The 17,554-nt window shown below is 40.6% G+C and overlaps 2 protein-coding genes across 3 annotated transcripts in view; both read left to right on the forward strand.

Moving 5' to 3' along the window:
* The first annotated feature begins 652 nt into the window (after positions 1–652).
* Positions 653–12,391, forward strand: dgat2 (diacylglycerol O-acyltransferase 2). The gene is made up of 8 exons (XM_076274643.1): positions 653–792; positions 3,231–3,359; positions 3,973–4,080; positions 4,320–4,390; positions 7,311–7,515; positions 8,805–8,979; positions 9,844–10,046; positions 10,467–12,391. The coding sequence occupies exons 1-8, from the start codon at positions 753–755 to the stop codon at positions 10,619–10,621; spliced, it is 1,086 nt and encodes a 361-aa protein (XP_076130758.1). The 5' UTR covers positions 653–752; the 3' UTR covers positions 10,622–12,391.
* A 4,269-nt stretch (positions 12,392–16,660) lies between these two features.
* Positions 16,661–17,554, forward strand: part of uvrag (UV radiation resistance associated gene) — an 88,989-nt gene continuing 88,095 nt past the window's right edge. For both annotated transcript variants that reach the window (XM_076273928.1, XM_076273929.1), the window contains exon 1: positions 16,661–16,968. In XM_076273928.1, the coding sequence (XP_076130043.1) occupies positions 16,864–16,968 (105 nt within the window). In that variant the 5' untranslated portion in view covers positions 16,661–16,863. The remainder of the gene's footprint in view (positions 16,969–17,554) is intronic.

A 17,554-nucleotide genomic window follows, 5' to 3' on the forward strand; every position in this document is an offset into this window, starting at 1 on the left:
ATGAAAGACGCTAATTGAAAAGGATATCCATTAGATTAGCCATTAGAATGGACTACTCAGTGGTTTCTTAAAATTCAAAATTGTTTATCACAGACCAGACATTTTTAAAAACTGTATGTGGTGTTTTTCTGAATTTATATTTGATAAATGTAAAGAAATATCTACAGAAAATAATTGTTAAAATAAATCGAGTCTAAATAAAACCAAAAGGGGTAAACAAACTGAATGATGTCTGTTGTTCGATAACGTGGAGAGGCGACCAATCGGTATCCACACACTGTCCAGCCATAGGCCACTCTGGTTTGTTCAGGTAGGAGGATATGTCCAGGTCAAGTGATTGGTCAGTGATAAATCCCTTTAAAAGCGCAGATTTCACGAGATATACTCACTTCCAAACTGAGGAAAAGTGTTGGCAGCTTGCCTGGTACATCCATTTTTTGTTATTTTTGGCACGGGTAGAAATATTGTCTAACACTTTTATATTCTCTACATGTTTTAGATTTTTGTTTGTCGCTGTTATATTGCAGTGTTTATTTTGACGACTAAACGAATATGGAGGTGTTAATTTAGACTGCACCTTCTAGCCTACGCCCCTTTCCAGAAGGACTTAAATGTGAGCGCGGCGAACTTGTGCTTCGCAGTCAAAGCCAGTGAAGAAGGGGATGCTGTAGAGAGAACCAACCTCAGGCAGCAGTTGTCTGTACTTGACATTTTCTACCCTAGTTCGTACAGTTGCAGTTTCCTGCCCCAAGATGAAGACCATTCTTGCTGCATACTCCGGAGTCCTGCGAGGTGAGTGCATGGGCATGGGCAACAGTGAAGAAATGCGTAGGATTAAGGTTAACACATTTTTCCCGAGATCATACTTAGGCGCTCAGTTGTAGGCTACATAAATCTTGAACCTGTTTATAAAAAAAAAAAAAACATGTATTTTATTCTACCTTTGATAGAATGTCAGCGTCTTTAAGCCAATAGTCATTGCATTTCTGTCTAAGCCTTTGTGACATAACGCGCTGGTATCATGTGAAAAATGTTGATGGTGACAACGACGATTGTGGTTTGCTTCAAAACACACTTGTCACCAAGGTATTGGATTTCAAATTATGTTGAATTTAATACTTATCAGAATGGCAGCTGGAACAAATTAGGCCTACTTAATGTGATAATAATGCATTATTTGATTCATTTGGTGAGTTGCCGAATAACAGTTTAGGTGATGTAGCCTAGGCTATATAGCTTGCAGTCATTAGGCTACTGATGCTTAAGTAAATCCCTTTGCACAATGAGAGATCCCGGACAGTTAGCTCTCAAAGTGTCTTCGGTGTTATTTTCAGCCTGTTAAATGTGGGCTTAGAGTGATTATGGTGATTTACAGTTCACAGATCTTGTCCAGTGCTTAGTGGCTCTCAAAGGTTGTGTGATTCCCTGATCGAGGTTGTCTCTGGTACAGCATGTGTCATTGTGTGTGCTCACATAGCCGTCTGATCTTCAGTGGTACTTTGGACGCGTTTTATGGACTATGCTGCGGAGCCGAACATGGTGTTGGTGAGTGGGTCCTGTAGTGTAGTGTCACAGAGCCATAGCAGCTGGATCTAACGGGCCAGATCCGTTTCCAATCCAAAGTTAGCTGTTATCTGATAAGCAGGGTCGTGCACAGTGTTATTTCTTTGAGTACACATGGCTTATCCATGATGATCGAGGAACATAGGCCTACCTGTGCTTATGTTGTTTAGAGATGGAGGTGGGACAGGTGCCTCATGGGTAAAAGGGGGGGTGGGGGTGGTGGGGTTGGCATGCTAGTTGTCTTGGGTCAGGGTGACTGTATGTTGGCACATATTCTGGACTTACTGTGCACGTGCCTGCAGAGAAGAGCAGATGTTAGAGCTAGACAGCTGTGGATAGTGAATGTGATTACATGTCATAGTGAAGCCTCCTAGCCTGAGCCTCCCACTCTATCACATCCTTTAAATCCCCAAATAATTGTGAAAGACTTCATCATGACTTTTACTAGATAAATGTAGTAGTGTTTGGAGTAGGGCTGTAACGATTTACGATTCGAAACCGAAATCGCGACATTCATATCGACGATACTGTGTCGCGGTGTGAAAAGGCAGAATCGCGACACACCCTTTCTAGTGTTTCACGCAGTGCTTTGCAGCTTATGCGGCCGCAAAAGCAACCCACAACTCCCACTTTACTTATCGGTAGCCTACGTTGTCCAAAAACAAATAAATAATAATTTCATACCTCTCCTTGCTTTCATTGTAGACTATGTGTGCAACTTTACCAAACAGTATAGAAGTAAACCCCCTCTCCTTGCCCCGCTCTCTCGCGCTCCCTCCCTCTCTCTCCCTCCCTCTCCTGCTCAATGAACACGCGCGACTTAAATAAAACATTCACAATCGTGAAAGCAAGGACGCATAGAAGACTAGCTAAATTACTATTAAATCCGCCTAGCATCATTAGCATGCTGCACATATTTGTTTAAAACTCTTGCATTGAAGTTGACTGATCATCTCAATACCAACGTTTCCCAAAAGGGCCTGTCCCAAGGAGAACAAGTATTACCTTGAAACTTAAACACACATGGGGAAACTGAACAGTCCAATCAGTAGACTATGATAGGCTAAGCTATATGCTACTTTGTTTACAATATTTCCAGGCTTCAACCAGACAGCTGAATTAAAGAGGTAGAGTTGTAATAAAAAATAGTAGGCCTAGGCTATAGGCTAATCTGCATAAAGTGTGCCGTCATAAATATCAGTCATTCAGAAAAATATTTTTATATCAGGATATAAAATAATAGATATATTATTGTAATCCTCTGGTGTTCTAAGGGAGGCTATTAAAATGTTATTTAATAAAATGTCTAGCCCCCCCCCCCCCACCCCAAAAAAAAAAAAAAAAAAAATCGAGATTCGTATCGAACCGTGGGTCAAAAATCGTGATACAAACCGAATCGTGAGGTTGGTGTATCGTTACAGCCCTAGTTTGGAGTCTTTGCTGTGTGTGTGTGTGTGTGTGTGTGTGTGTGTGTGTCACACAGCCTTTTGGACTTCAGTTTCTACATCACTTCACAGAAGTGATAAGGTTCAGACTAATGACAACAGCCTTGCTAACATGGCATATTCATGATAGCAACATGTCTTAAGGTAAACATATTACGCACGCTGCAGGAGATGTCTTGAGCTCTAAGTCACCTCCTCCCCATGCCCCTGTTCATGTGCTAGGCACCGGATCCAGCATCCTCTCCTCTCTTAAAGACCTGCCTGCAACTCCTTGGCTGTCCCGATCCAAGATGGAGAAACAGCTCCAGATGATCTCTGTTCTCCAGTGGGTCCTATCCTTCCTTGCCATGGGTAAGTGTGTATAGTACAAATTGAAATTAATATTTATAAACTGTAAAAAAAGACAAGCACACTCAACATAACCCAGTCAAGTCTCATTATTATGACTGTGTTTGCCAACATGTCTAGTTTAATGAACTTTCAGATGTTGGGAAAGCTTAGCTTGGGTTATATTGAGTATACTGTTTTTCTTTTACAATGTATGACAGAACCACATGTGGCCAGTCTTTACCATCACCACTAGCCACACACTCCTGACAGTAAACTTCTATTAAAGCACACATGTACAGTCTAATTACAGTGCTTGTATCTCCCATCTTTTAAACCATAGTCTCTTGTTTATGTCTACCAAATAGTATTAGAAAATCATTAAACAAAGCATAATAATAAAGTGTTTATTTATTACTGATGATACAGTTGACAGCATGCTATAAGGACATTGCTGATTAGTAAACCTCATGCTATATGTATCTCCTCGCCCCTGTTACTCATGGGCTCTCTGAATATTTAACACTCTGTAAAGCGCCTTGAGACATGTGTAATGTTTTGGCGCTCTATAAGTGAAATGAAATTGAAATGGAAATGTATAATGAAATGTGACGGGTTGCTGTGTGCCTCCATACAGGTGCAGCCTGCACTGCGCTCCTCGTCTACCTGTTCTGCACAGACCTCTGGGTGATCGCCGCCATGTACTTTGCTTGGCTCATATTTGACTGGAATACACCAAAAGAAGGCAAGTTGCAGCACATTTACTCCACACCATCTTCCTAATCTTCCTATCTCCTCTAACAGTTCTAAAGAGAGAACTGTTTCAATGCTTATCACTTCACACAGAGTTTTTTGTATGCTGGTAGATACTACTTATGTGTTCTGATGTGTTTGTAATGGGTGGGGTTGGGAATATATATTACCTGGTATATGTTACATGTATTGCCATCTTGCTAATTGTACTGTGCCATTGCAATTGCTTAGGAGGCCGCAGGTCGTCCTGGGTGAGGAACTGGGCTATGTGGACATACTTCAGGGACTACTTCCCCATCAGAGTGAGTACCATTACTACTCTATGTCTAATGTGCCAGGGATTATTTAGTGGAAAAGGTAAAACAAAGACCAAATGCAGGGTTCATGTGGAGTTAACTTTGGGGTATGATGCTACAACATGGTTTTGGAAACTTCATCACAACTGAAGCTGATCTTCCACAAAATATAAGCACCTTGTATATATTTTACATAAATCAAACTAGTTTATGATTCATAATTAGTCATGTTGATTCTGACATATCAGACATATTCACAGTGGTTCAAAGGGTGGCGATAACATTATAACGTTATCTGTCTTGTTAACAACAAGACAGTGATTAATGTGAGGTTTTGACTTCACTGAATACCTTGATCCCATTAGCCATGTATTAGATAGGATGGAGTACTGCTGATAATCACCACAAAAGACTTTGCTCAAACAGATAGTGACAGACTCATGAGTGCATTTCATGTTCCATATCTCTGCCTTTACCCTGTGAAGCAGAAGTCGCGTCTGCCATCACGTCCTAATACAAGCACATCAGGGGAACTTTGATCAGAATCAATACCACACAACAAGATTTACCATTCATATCTCTGCTAATTCTTCAGTCTCTAAGACAATGGTTTACTGCAAAAATTTCCAGGTTTTCTCTCTCTTTCTGAGATTATTGAGGAAAAACATTAAACTGAAACCTAGAACACTGTGAACCAAACTATCAAACAATCCAGTGAGGCAGTAGTTGTTTACTTATCCTTGGATGGCAGACAGATACCCTTTTGCTCCAGGGGAGACACCACTGATTGAATAATGACAGCTTATCTATCTTTTGTGAAAGATGATCATCAACTTAGTGTGTGTCACTTCAAAACCACAATCCAATGCTGCATATGGTTTAAGAAAGGAAGTCCTCCTTGCTGATACTACGTAATGCTTAGTAATGAATGTTGAAGTTCAGTCTACCATGTATGCCCTTAGTCCCAGACCGTCAGGTGGTGTAATGCACTGAGCGGAAGATATTACACATTTGTTTTAGTGAAAGCTATCACACTGTGGCCAGCGATATGGGCCAGGTATACAGACCTTCTACATGTAATGTCATAATCTTTTTGTCCTTGAAAATCATTGTGACAGGGCTATCTCTACATCAGCTCGTATCTATATGGTTCTATGATGGCTCTATGTTGTGATTCAGCTCTCAAGTGCCTGATGTTGCTCTTGGGTGCTCCTTGTTGGTGCCCCCCCCCAATCATAATCCTCCCCCACCCTTCTTATGCAGCCCTTGCCACTTAATCTACTAAACCCCTCTTCTACTGCACTTTTTACCCCCCCCCCCATAAATGCACAAATAGGCTGACACCAGACATAATTTCACTGCATTTCTTACTTCCAGTAACTATATGCATGTGACAATAAACTTCCTTATATCCTTATATATATCCTTATATTATTGTGTAATTTACTGCCTTGAGAGTCTGTACAGAGCTCTGTTCTAGAATCTTTGGTCTGAACCACCCAGTCCTCCATTATGACATCGTTCTGTTGCCGTGCAACCAAGTTTCTGTTAGCCGTTGACTGCAATCTCTTTTCAGATAGTGTCCCTGTTGTGGTCCTCTGATACTCTACTACTGTAATTAAATAATTCATTCAAGTGTTGCATTATAAGCATTTCTACCTTATTGACCTCTTCCAAATTGTGAGATTATTCTCATTGCAAGCTCATTGTAGTAAATGATATAGATGAAAGCACTTAATGGTGGCCTACAAATAAGATTTTGACAATTCTTGGTTGTTACGGTCAGATGGGTGTTGTGAGACATTGCTGAACATCTCCCACTGAATGAATCACCTTCCTGTCCAGTCCCCCCATCCCCCCCCCCCCTCATCTGCCCAGTAACTTAGTGACAGTAGCCATCCAAGCTTTCTAATCCACTAATGTCCTTATGTAATGCTCTTGTTTGAGAAGCTCCTGCAGTTTCGCGATTATTTGCACAATGAAGCAACCTCCTACGATCTGTGTGTACTCTTTCGGTTTCTCCCAAAAGAGAGAGAGAGAGAGAGAGAGAGGACATTGCTGATTAGTAAACCTCAACGTATACCCTTACACGATGTCGTTGTTCTCACACTTTCATTTATAAACTAGAGAAAGTTGATAAATAGGCGAATCTATTCTCCGTAGCTTACGAATGCCTGGAACTGCATGGTTGATAAATTTGAGGACACAGGGGCGGTTAATTGCCTGCTGTTTTATGACTGTAGGTCAAGATTGTATCAGCGTTGAGTTGCTGACTCTGTCCCAGTTCCTGGAAAATGGGTCTTTTGCAGACACTGAGGTTTATCCACAGATGTAGTGGCCACAAAGCCTCCTAATGAGATTAAGCCGACTGTTGTTTACCCTCCTCAAGTAGACCCCATCATACTCGAAACAACTTGGCAAACAGACCTTAATGCATTTTTCAAATCTTCATGGCCTTTCCTTTTCCTAACAAAGTTTTATGGATTTATGGACAGCTTTGTTGGATCATTGTCAACTCCACAAATTGTCCACAATTGTTTTTGCACCTTTTTTTTTGCACCATATAATGTAAGATAATATGATTTAGTGGAAAGTATATTGTTCTCTGAAAACACATATGACAGTTCAATTGTGGTAATTTGATTGTGTACAGTAATCTCCCAACTATTAGCCGAAGTTTATACATTGATTTTACAAAATTTCTTCAGCTATGAGGTTAATAAATGGGGGCAGTTAATATTAATTTGGTTTTGTTTTTTTAACTTGCATAAAACACTGTCCTGCGGTTTATATACAATGCGGCTAATACACAGGAAATTATTGTATTTTCTATTGTGTTGTCTCAAAAGTGCCCTTGGATCTTAATCTCAGTCGACAAATTATCAAACCTAATCTAACCAGTCTGCCTGTCTGTCTGTTCTCCCAGCTCATTAAGACTCACGACCTTCTGCCCAGCCGTAACTACATCTTCGGCTACCACCCCCACGGCATATTCTGCTTTGGTGCCTTCTGCAACTTTGGGACTGAGGCTACGGGATTCTCCAAGAAATTCCCAAAAATCAAGCCCTCATTGGCCACACTGGCTGGGAATTTCCGGATGCCAGTTCTACGGGACTATCTCATGTCTGGAGGTGAATTAAATTTCTATGCCTCCTTAGTCCTCTGCACTATGTGCAGATCTTGGTGAAACGGATATCCGACCCTTCGGGTGATTTAGATTCGATGCTTATGTGGACATTATGTGTGAACGACACCGACACAGCTGAACAGAATCTCTGCATGGTTGAACACGCACATGAACAGAATCTTCGCATGTTCTTTGCTTTGTTCAGACCTGAGCTCATTTATATAAATAATGTCCGTCTGAAATACTAAGAGGGGAGAAGTGTAAGAGCCGTCGAAGTTCGGAGTTCCAAATGAAGGGTTTGGTTCCAAAACACTATATCTCCATTTTTAAAAACAATAAAACCCATGTTATTTGATTGAGCACAGATAAATCAAATAACAATACCCAATTACAGTTCTACTGAAAGTACTTGGAAAACAAAATGTAAAAAAAAAATATTTATGAAAATTCATTAAAATGGAGGATATAGCGTTTTGGAACCAAACTCTTCAAATGTCGGGATATGCTGTTCAGATATACGGCCCAACCGCTTGATATCCGCAGAACATTCAGACTTACACCTATGTCTGAAAGCAGCTATTGTAATACCTGATCAAATGACCTAATCAAATGAAGGGAGCAATCTGAGGGCCACCATTGAATCAAAATCAAAATAGTGATTCCCACATTGTAAGTACTGTACATAACCAGGGACCTCCAGCAATGCCTTATCAAACCACTGGTTGAAAAACCCTGTTACAGACAAATAGGTTTCATTTTATGGTACAAAGAAAACACTGTTGGTGAGTGTCTGTTATTAAGATGATTCCCTCAGAGTCAGGTTATCTCTCTGGAGAAGATTCAATTGAGTGTGTTCTTTCCCGTAACACAAACACCTGTGCTCTCCTGTACAGTCCTGCTGATAAAAGTGCTTGTTATCGACAGACTCCACAAAGGACCTCTGAGCTTTGTCCTCTCGTCCAGATAGAGGCTGTGTGCAGATCTGTATGTGCTGATGTTGATATTGTAGTATGACAGTATGACGAAATCTGTGCTGTTTACATATGGAGGGCTGTGGAGGTTACTTGCTTTGTGTGTTTTCCTTTGGGCCCCGTAGCTTTAATTTGTGTCTGGATTGCCTTTTTATCTAGGCTAACATGTACAAAATATTTTTTTTTATATACATCTCTGTTCCGACTTGTGTTTGTGTAAATAAATCTTTTAATGTAACCTTTTTCTGAGAATATTTGAACATTTAAATCATATCCATTTGTACCCCCTCCACCGCCCCCTCTCTCTCTGTGTGTTTCTCAGGCATTTGCCCAGTGAATCGCAATTCCATTAATTACTTGCTGTCACGGAGTGGAACTGGCAATGCTGTGGTCATCGTTGTTGGCGGTGCAGCGGAATCACTTGACTGTGCCCCAGGGATGAATTCTGTCACACTCAAAAGCCGCAAAGGCTTCATAAAGCTGGCTCTTCAGCAAGGGTAAGGGTAACAGCAGGCTGCAAACTGGCCAAAGCTCTTCCTGTAAAAATGAACTGAAGTGAGATGGCCCAAATGGAAGCAAAATTTACATTGATGTTATTGCAACTGTATCAGTTATTAGTAATTAGTCAGTGATTTGGTAGATTTTAGGTATTTGGCTGAATTTTTTGACAAAAAAATGTCTTTGTAACTGAACAAAACACTGTATGTGGTAAAAAAAATACTCACATATCGCTAAGTAGACAAACACGTGTGGCATACAATCAGGACAAAGATCAGACTGTTAATCACCTGTCATAACCTAGGCAGGGCATCTGTAAACATTTGCGTTGGTACTTTGGAGGGAACACTGTGGGCTGGGTGTTGTTGTTTATCAACTGATCTCAGGGTAAGAGTTGCAGTATAATGTAGATCAGGTCAGCGCCCAATCATCCCCTCTGGTCTTATTTGACCTGTTATATTGTGCTTTTAGAGGTTTAGGGGGATATCAGACTTAACACTAAGCCACTGCATGTGCCATGTGAGCCATGGAACCGTGTAACAATTCCGAGGCCAATGGAAAGGTTTAAAAGACCAACAATGTGAAAGAATTACTTATTTTCTTAGGAATGCAAGGTCAATAACATCGAATAGTGCATTTGTATGCTTTTTGGATGCTCTGTACAGGCTTGCCAAAATGACCCACAGACATAGTTAGACATTTTGTTATCTTTTTGTGGAAATAATGATAATGATTCACTATGATAAATAAATATATTTTTACAAATGTTTGAGAAATGTATGCAGTGCAACATAACATACATAACAAACATATCAAAGCCCTCTTGATTAGAATTTGTAATTAGAAATGTCTGTCTTCTGTAGGGCAGACCTGGTGCCGGTGTATTCCTTTGGGGAAAATGAGGTGTACAAACAGGTGATCTTTGAGGAGGGCTCATGGTGGCGGTTCGCCCAGAAGAGGCTGCAGAAGTTGGTGGGCTTCGCTCCTTGCGTCTTCCATGGCTGTGGCCTCTTCTCCTCAGATTCTGTGGGCCTGGTGCCCTACTGCAAACCCATCACCACCGTAGGTAAGTACCCGAGTATGTATACCTCTAAAAGGAAAGCAGATTCAAACTGACATACCAGTGGCATGGCATGCGGAAAACATCCGATGAAGCCAAATGAGACAAGACATGTTTTTTATATAACATCAATGTAAAGTACTACTGACATTTGAGACAGCGACACACGATTTACATTCATAAAGCCTAATTGTACTGTGTAGACTTCACACTGAAATGTTAGTTGACAGTTCACATCACGGAAACAGTTTTGAGTGTCGGACAAATAGGGGTGTGAGGAAAATAATTCACTGTGGTCAAACAATGTGTATTGTAGGGTCTGTCATCATTAGACTACTATTGCTGTCTGTAAACATCACTGGCATTACAGTGCTTGCGGGCATAGTACTGACATTGTCTTTGAATGTTGAATTTGTCCTTCACCAGTGGGAGAGCCCATCACTGTGCCAAAGTTTGAGGAGCCCAGTCAGGACGTTGTGGACTTGTACCATGCCATGTACATCAAGTCTCTCAAGAATCTCTTTGACAAGTACAAGACTCGGTTTGGGCTGAAGGAGAGTGACACGCTGCTTATCCAATGAGAGCGAGGAGGAGACGTCACCTCACAAGCCAGCTGACCCTGACCAGTGGCCTCTGCTGCCGTGCCGACCAGCCCTCCCTCCCCTCCGCACCCCACCAAAGTGCTTTATATGGAGAGTATGATCTTGTGAAAATGCAATAGAAAAGTATGCAAGTGTGAAGACATAAGCCTCTGTCGCCCCGTTGTCAAGGTGAAATGTCAGTGAAGTGAAGTGCATTGACCTGTCAAACACTACTTTGGAAAAGTGCTGTTAAATAGTTTTATCCACTCTCAAATTCAGAACAGTTGACATCGATACTGAGTGGTACAGGCAACGTTTGTAATTCCCACCACTTTGCAAAATGGTACAAAAAGAATCAACAGGTGCAACAGTTTGATACAAATGTGCCATTGTACTCCCCTGCCACTAGGTGGCAATAAATAATTTGAAAAGAAAAGTGATTCTTTTAAGGATAAAAAAGCTGCACTCAACAGACTTGAAAAGTTTTCAGTATTTCATACATTGATTATATATATCAATATAGAGATGTTTTTTAATTGCACAAGCAATGCACCGTGTTGCCTGACTATCACTTGACTATTATTTTGCCAAAGACTTCTTCAGATACACTCAGTTTAGGAACACTGCTTTAGAGCTAATGCAGTTTAATATACCAGTTCCGTAGTAAATCTTAGTTTCATGAAGGTTATGATACTCAGTATTTGTTGAACTAATTTAGAGAGCTGTTGAATCAACAGTGTGCTCATTTTGGAGGCTGCAGTATGGTGCTGCAGTAATTGTATTGCACGACACACATTTCTTTTGTTTTGACCAACCCATTTCAATCAGTGAAGCTAGTCCAAATAACAGAAATATCTTTGTGTTTAATTCAATACAGTCTAACAGGACCACTAAGTACACGTTCCAAAATGATCAGACATCTGAAATGCCCTCTCAAATAGGGTTTCAACAATTATACCAACCATGAAGGGAGATTTATTATAATACATTTATTAGACAGCATTTTGTGTTTCACTACATCTATAACTATCTACACTATAACTCTACACTACAATAATCTGGCAATGGAGTGTGTATGAAGTACATCATATGACCTTACTAAATAAAAACAACTACCTACCATAAATGCAAATCTGTAAAAACACAAAGTATTCTATGAACAATGAATGTGTGTTGTGCCTTTTTCTACCTGTTATGAAGCTAAAGCATAGGCCTAGCAATCCCCACTCTCACATGTCAATGTGATCCCATTTGGTCTTCTGGCTTCTCCCTCCAGTGTTTGTCTTTCCTTTTATACTCTGCTGTATTGAGTGTTTATATTGCCAACCATTTCACACCTTTTTATAAGAATTAAATGTTTCAATAACATCAAATGATTGGTGCATAGCCAGATTGACATGGGTTTCCAAAGGTGCAGTATTTGTATGATAAGCCAACACAATACAATAAGCTGTTTGTTCCACTGGTCCTAATAAAATTGCCTCAACTAACATAGCTTCTCTGAATGCTTTGATGTGAGGACAATGTGGAGAAATTCAAATTCAAAGTTTAAATAAGATGAGTTTCATACATTTTTGCCAACATTGAAAACACAGGACTGGGCTTAGTCCAGATGACAAAAATATAATGTTGAAATACAGGTGGAATAATTTGTTGAATGTTTGTTTGATTTTTTCTCTGCTTGATTGCTTTATACTTCCTGCTGAGAAAACAAGAAAAAGGTGTATGTGTCTATGGAATTCATGTGCAATAAAAACATTCATCAAGTTATGTTCCGAATGTCAAATGTACAATGTGCCTATTAAACTTTTTTAAGTTTTTTGAAAAGATAGAGTTTTCTGAATGGGTCTGTTTTGAACTAGCTATCTAACACATTCAAAAAAGACAAATTACAATAATAGGAAGTACTGTAATAGATGTTTTAAACAGTGCAAATCCAGAATTTAATCTATTAACATAATTAATTGAAGGCATTTGAATTGAAGGTGAAGCACACACTAATGCTGCAACAACAGCGGCGCTGGGGAGCAGTGAGGGGTTAGGTGCCTTGCTCAAGGGCACTTCAGCCGGTGCCTACTGGTCGGGGTTCGAAACGGCAACCCTCTGGTTCCAAGTCCGAAGCACTTACCAGTAGGCCACGGCTGCCCCTAAAAATCTTGGATGAGAATCTTGGACTCTCAGTCATTCATTTAGGCCTATGCAGCCAGAGGATAGTGACAACAATAATGTGTCTGGGGGCCCAGCACTGTCAGGGGGCCCCCAGAGAGCCCCCCCCAATTTACTATAAATAAATGATTGTCCGTCATAGGGCCCAAATTATCTAGCAGTGCCCCTGGGTCAGGTACCCTGACATGTTGCACAAAGGTAGACTTTGCAAATAGTTGCAGTAATGAAAGTGGACAATGAACAATCTCCTGGAACATGAACAGGTTTACTATACTTCTCAAAACACACTTAAAAGGAGAAACAACATGTGAAGCGGCAACCATCATTATCTAGGGTGTGGACCTTTTTGTAGGACCAAGAGTCTGTGTCTGCTGCTGTTTGCGTAAACTGTCATTCGGACTTCAAGGATGTTACCCAATGTAGCCTAAGCTAATTACTGTCAGAGAGAAGAGCTAAAATAAAGTAACTTGTCAGGTCAGCTTAAGGCCAAGGTTTGTCTGTGTGTGTGCCTATGTAAAAACTGTTTTGCTCCAGGGCAATTCCATGCAAAGGTCATCCTTACCATGGAAAAAAAAAGTTGTGCATACGCAAATAGAACTGTTGTTAAAATCTTCATTTAGGTCTATGTTTTATTGTTTGTAACCGATCTGATTGAATTTGATGGAGAATGACTCTCTTTTTACATCATAAATATGGTGTGCAACCATACCAGAAACAACATTTTTCCCATGGTAATATTATACATATTTAAAAAGTGGATAAATGGACCCAATGTTCAAACAAATTGTGTCATTTGACAAATTCCAGATTGACAAGGGAATGGTAGAGCAATGTCTATGCTCAGCTTGCCTTTAAGAGCACAACTCCTTACATTTGTAAGGCTTTTGTTTTTAAGTCAGCAAGTTCCATGGCCATGTCACATCCATAACGTTTTATAGGAAAAGTTTATGCTACACATACAGTGTTGATGCGACAATGTCCATAGTGTCTGTGCAAAGCTGATTTATATCAATGTAAAGTGTGATGACCAAATTGTGCCCCTTTCTTACTTTTCAAACCTTTAATGGTGCGTTATGGATGTTACATAATGTGAAATTACAAGACTGGAGACTTTATTATACCTCAAAGCCGATAAAACGTCTGTTCTGGTGGCATGTCAGTTTCAACACATGTCACCTTAGTGTTTACAATTGACATTTCAAAGATTATTAGGTTGATCAAACCCACAGGGAGGCCTCGCCTAAGCATTAGCAAAACAAACATAATATTAAAATACCTCCAGTTATTAGCCTAGCCATAGCCTATTTTCAAGTGGCCTAATAACGAAAATCTGAGCGATTATCTTCCCGTAACTGTCATACTGTTGTTGTACAGAAAACTGGACTATCGTGTTAGCTGGTGAAGATGGCTGACTTTGCAGCTGGAGTTAACATAGCAACCTCCTTCTGTTGCAGATCTGTTCAGCCTGCCGTTCACGTCTGCTTAACACAGTTTAATTTTAAATGACGCGATATGCCAGCATTTGAAGTGTCAGGTCCTCTGTAGCTCATACCCACAGAGTAACATAAGTAACGACAGCAATAAACTAGATGTACCGCATAGCGGTACAAAATATGACCGCCTCTCAGTCCTGCATATTCTCTTCGCAAAAATAAATCACGCTTGTCCATTTGTCTCCTACTCCTACGCTTGTCAATTTATCTCCTACTCCTGCAACTCATGTGCATGTAAATGAGTGTGTGTATATGTGAGTTTGCTTTTGTGTGTAAGAGTGTGTGTGTGTGTGTGTCTGTGTGTGTGCATGTGCATATGCGTGCCTGTGTTTGTGTGTTTATGTGTGTGTGTGTATGTGTGCGTGTGTTTGCATGCGCACATGCGTATGCGTGCCTGTGTGTGTGTTTATGTGTCTGCATTCATGTGGGTGGGTGTTTGTGCATGTGTGTGTGTGTGTGTGTGTGTGCTTGCCTGTCTGTATGTGTTTATATGTGTGTGTACTTGCCTGTCTGTATGTGTACGACTGTGCGTGCGTGCACGCGCGTGTGTGTGTGTGCAAATCACAAATGAGTGGGTATGGGTTAGGTTGATGCGGGCTCTTGAGACTAACATACCATCAATATTTTGTCATCTTGGGTGCAACGGTTCATGTAGGGCTAGTTATTTAGGGGAGTGGCCACCAAGTTTCATGTTCCCTGGTGTTTCAGTAACCCGGGAATCACTGACCAAAATTGATGGCGGTAAAAGAAAAAATCACTTGTTGTCCTGATTCTTCCTGTGGATCTTAGTGGGCACTGAGGAAGCAATAATTTCATCGCTAGTTTTTCATGATTACTATTTCAATTGTTTCATATCAAAATTCACTACTTAAAGGAACCATATGTAAGATTGTGGTCAAAACTGGTACTGCAATCACTTTCAAAATACTGAAGAGCGGTGTATCCCCTCCCCCTCCCCCCTGACTCGAGGTTGCACACGCGGATGGCGAAACACTACTGACTTTGTGATTAGTAGATAGGTGGAGGGTGGCGCATCAGGCTAAAACACAACATGACATGACAAAACACAACATCAACAACAGTTGAGGGCTGCAACTTCACTTTTTAAATGACAATATCCTGGCTGGACTACTGTTGTCAGTGATATAAGTATTTGAAATGAACATGACTTCTTAATGTCTAGTGACATATCAGGGCCATTTTATGATTAATTGAAATATTTTTCTTACATACGGTTCCTTTAATTATGTGTTTTATGTAGTTTGTCAAGGACTGGTTCAGACACGTCACATCCATAACGCCAGTTTTTCCTACATAATGCATTACGAAAATGACGCATAGTTTCAAAAACACACTTTTTGTGTTCCTTCAAGTCTCCTTCATGCTACATATATCATAGTTTCGTCAGTTTCCTTCAAAATTCACAGAGTTTGTAGAAAACCTGTAATCTCTCACAAAAGTGTGTCCATTTCATGTCACATCCATAACGCTGATAAAATGCCTTGTATTCTTAGGATGAAATTGATTTTATGAAATTAGAGGATTTCTCAGTATTCAGAGGACAGAGGTTACATTAAAAGTTATGCAAATTAATTCACTGATACTAATTTTGCCCCCACTCTAAGGCATTTTATTTACCAATATGAGTCCAATTGTCACATCCATAACGCTGGAACTGCCCTCCAATACTTTCGATGCAAAATTATATTCCATCACAATAAGTATGAGTAGCCTATCAGAGAGCTGATATTTTTTTTAAATTTTGATTAGGCACTGCACCTGTGGAGATACTTCTATTCTCGACACGCCCATTGCTATCAGGCAAGTAGCCAATGTTTATCTATGCACAGACTAAAAAATAATCTTCTGAAAATAAAGGCCAAATTCGGAAGAAGCGTTCGTGTTGTATGCCTATTCACAGTCTTATTGTAAAGATACCTTATCTCAGAAGCTAACTCGTTCGTGTTCTGCTCAAGAAAACTGGACGCCCGGTCCTCCTCTAACTTACCCGTGTGTTTCGAAACAACGAACACATAACACAGCAGAACAAAGCCATTTCCGAATTAACTTCCATGTACATAACATTTTATGAAATATCAGACATCAGATGAGCCCATCTTCTCACATTTGGACGGAACCTATCAGTTGTTGGTCACGCGGTCTATTATGGTCACGTTACCATTACATTTAACTGCTGACTTCCTCATTCTTGAAGGAACACATACATGAGTTCCTGTTATGGGCGGGCAGATATGATTGGCAGATACATGACCAATTGCGTGACGATGAGAAACTAGCCCGAAGTGCTATTCGTTTATTGATGTGTCTGCGAGCCAATCGGTGGTATGATTGGGCGTGCGCAAGAGAAACGGATAATGGCCTCCTAAGCAAGTATCATTTTGTTTATGATGTCCTCCCAACTGCTGCGATAAAGCATCGATTTAGTCAATTAGACTTTTTTGACCATCTATTACAGTTTGCGTTGTGAGACTTTGTCCTGGCCTTTTATTACAAGAAACGCTTTGGTGGTGGGCATGAGCTGTTTTATTGAATGAAGCAAACGCACCTACTACCGATAGGAGGATGAGCTCCATCGCCGGTCGGGATCTTGCTGTCTCCGCCGCTTCTGTCAGTAACCCGGGAGCTTCATCTTCTCGTGCGTTGCACGTAGAGCTCACATCCCAGCAGGTAAGTGGAACGTTACGCTGGTGCACAGTTCATCGGAGTAAACACATTTGACAGAAATTAACCGTTCAGTTGTTCCGCGGTGTCACATGTCAAAACAGCAGTGCGCTCAAATAGGCCTGCAAAGCTTGTTAGCAAGCTAACAATGCTAGAAAGCTAATTGCTAATGGGTACCTGAACCTAGTGTGAAAGCCAACATTGCTGTGAACCTGACCCATGACAATTGTATTGTCAACAAAAATTGAGGTCATTGACGGGATATGATTTGTGTCTGACATGAACGAACTTATCGGTTTCGAGAAGCACTATATAGAGTATTTGACAGTGCCCTGGTCAGGTCATTGCGAAATCTGACTATGTTTTAGGTTAACGCTCGTTTACCAGTGCTCACATTATTCTGACAGGTTCAGCAGGACACTGTGGCAGAAGGCAGGTTCTTCCTGTATCACAGGCGGTATAAGAGTGTTGAATATTTGCACGCTGCAAAATTGGGTCTTTATAGTTAATGAAATCATCAACTGTTCGTGTACTGTGACCAGCTGCATAGTTGGCAGTTGGCACCAACATACACAATTGTCCGTACAGTGTT

This window comes from Alosa pseudoharengus, unplaced genomic scaffold (genome assembly GCF_046254945.1).
Source record: "Alosa pseudoharengus isolate Yale_2024_CS ecotype anadromous, Long Island Sound unplaced genomic scaffold, YU_APseudo_1.1 YU_APseudo_1.1_scf_8, whole genome shotgun sequence".
In the NCBI taxonomy this organism is placed as follows: Eukaryota; Metazoa; Chordata; class Actinopteri; order Clupeiformes; family Clupeidae; genus Alosa; species Alosa pseudoharengus.

Bases quoted from the DNA above. Each gene is read 5' to 3' on its own strand.
- dgat2 (XM_076274643.1), top strand. From the start codon at position 753: ATGAAGACCATTCTTGCTGCATACTCCGGAGTCCTGCGAG. The intron at 793-3,230 runs GTGAGTGCATGG...TTCATGTGCTAG, and splicing joins ATACTCCGGAGTCCTGCGAG to GCACCGGATCCAGCATCCTC. The intron at 3,360-3,972 runs GTAAGTGTGTAT...GCCTCCATACAG, and splicing joins CCTATCCTTCCTTGCCATGG to GTGCAGCCTGCACTGCGCTC.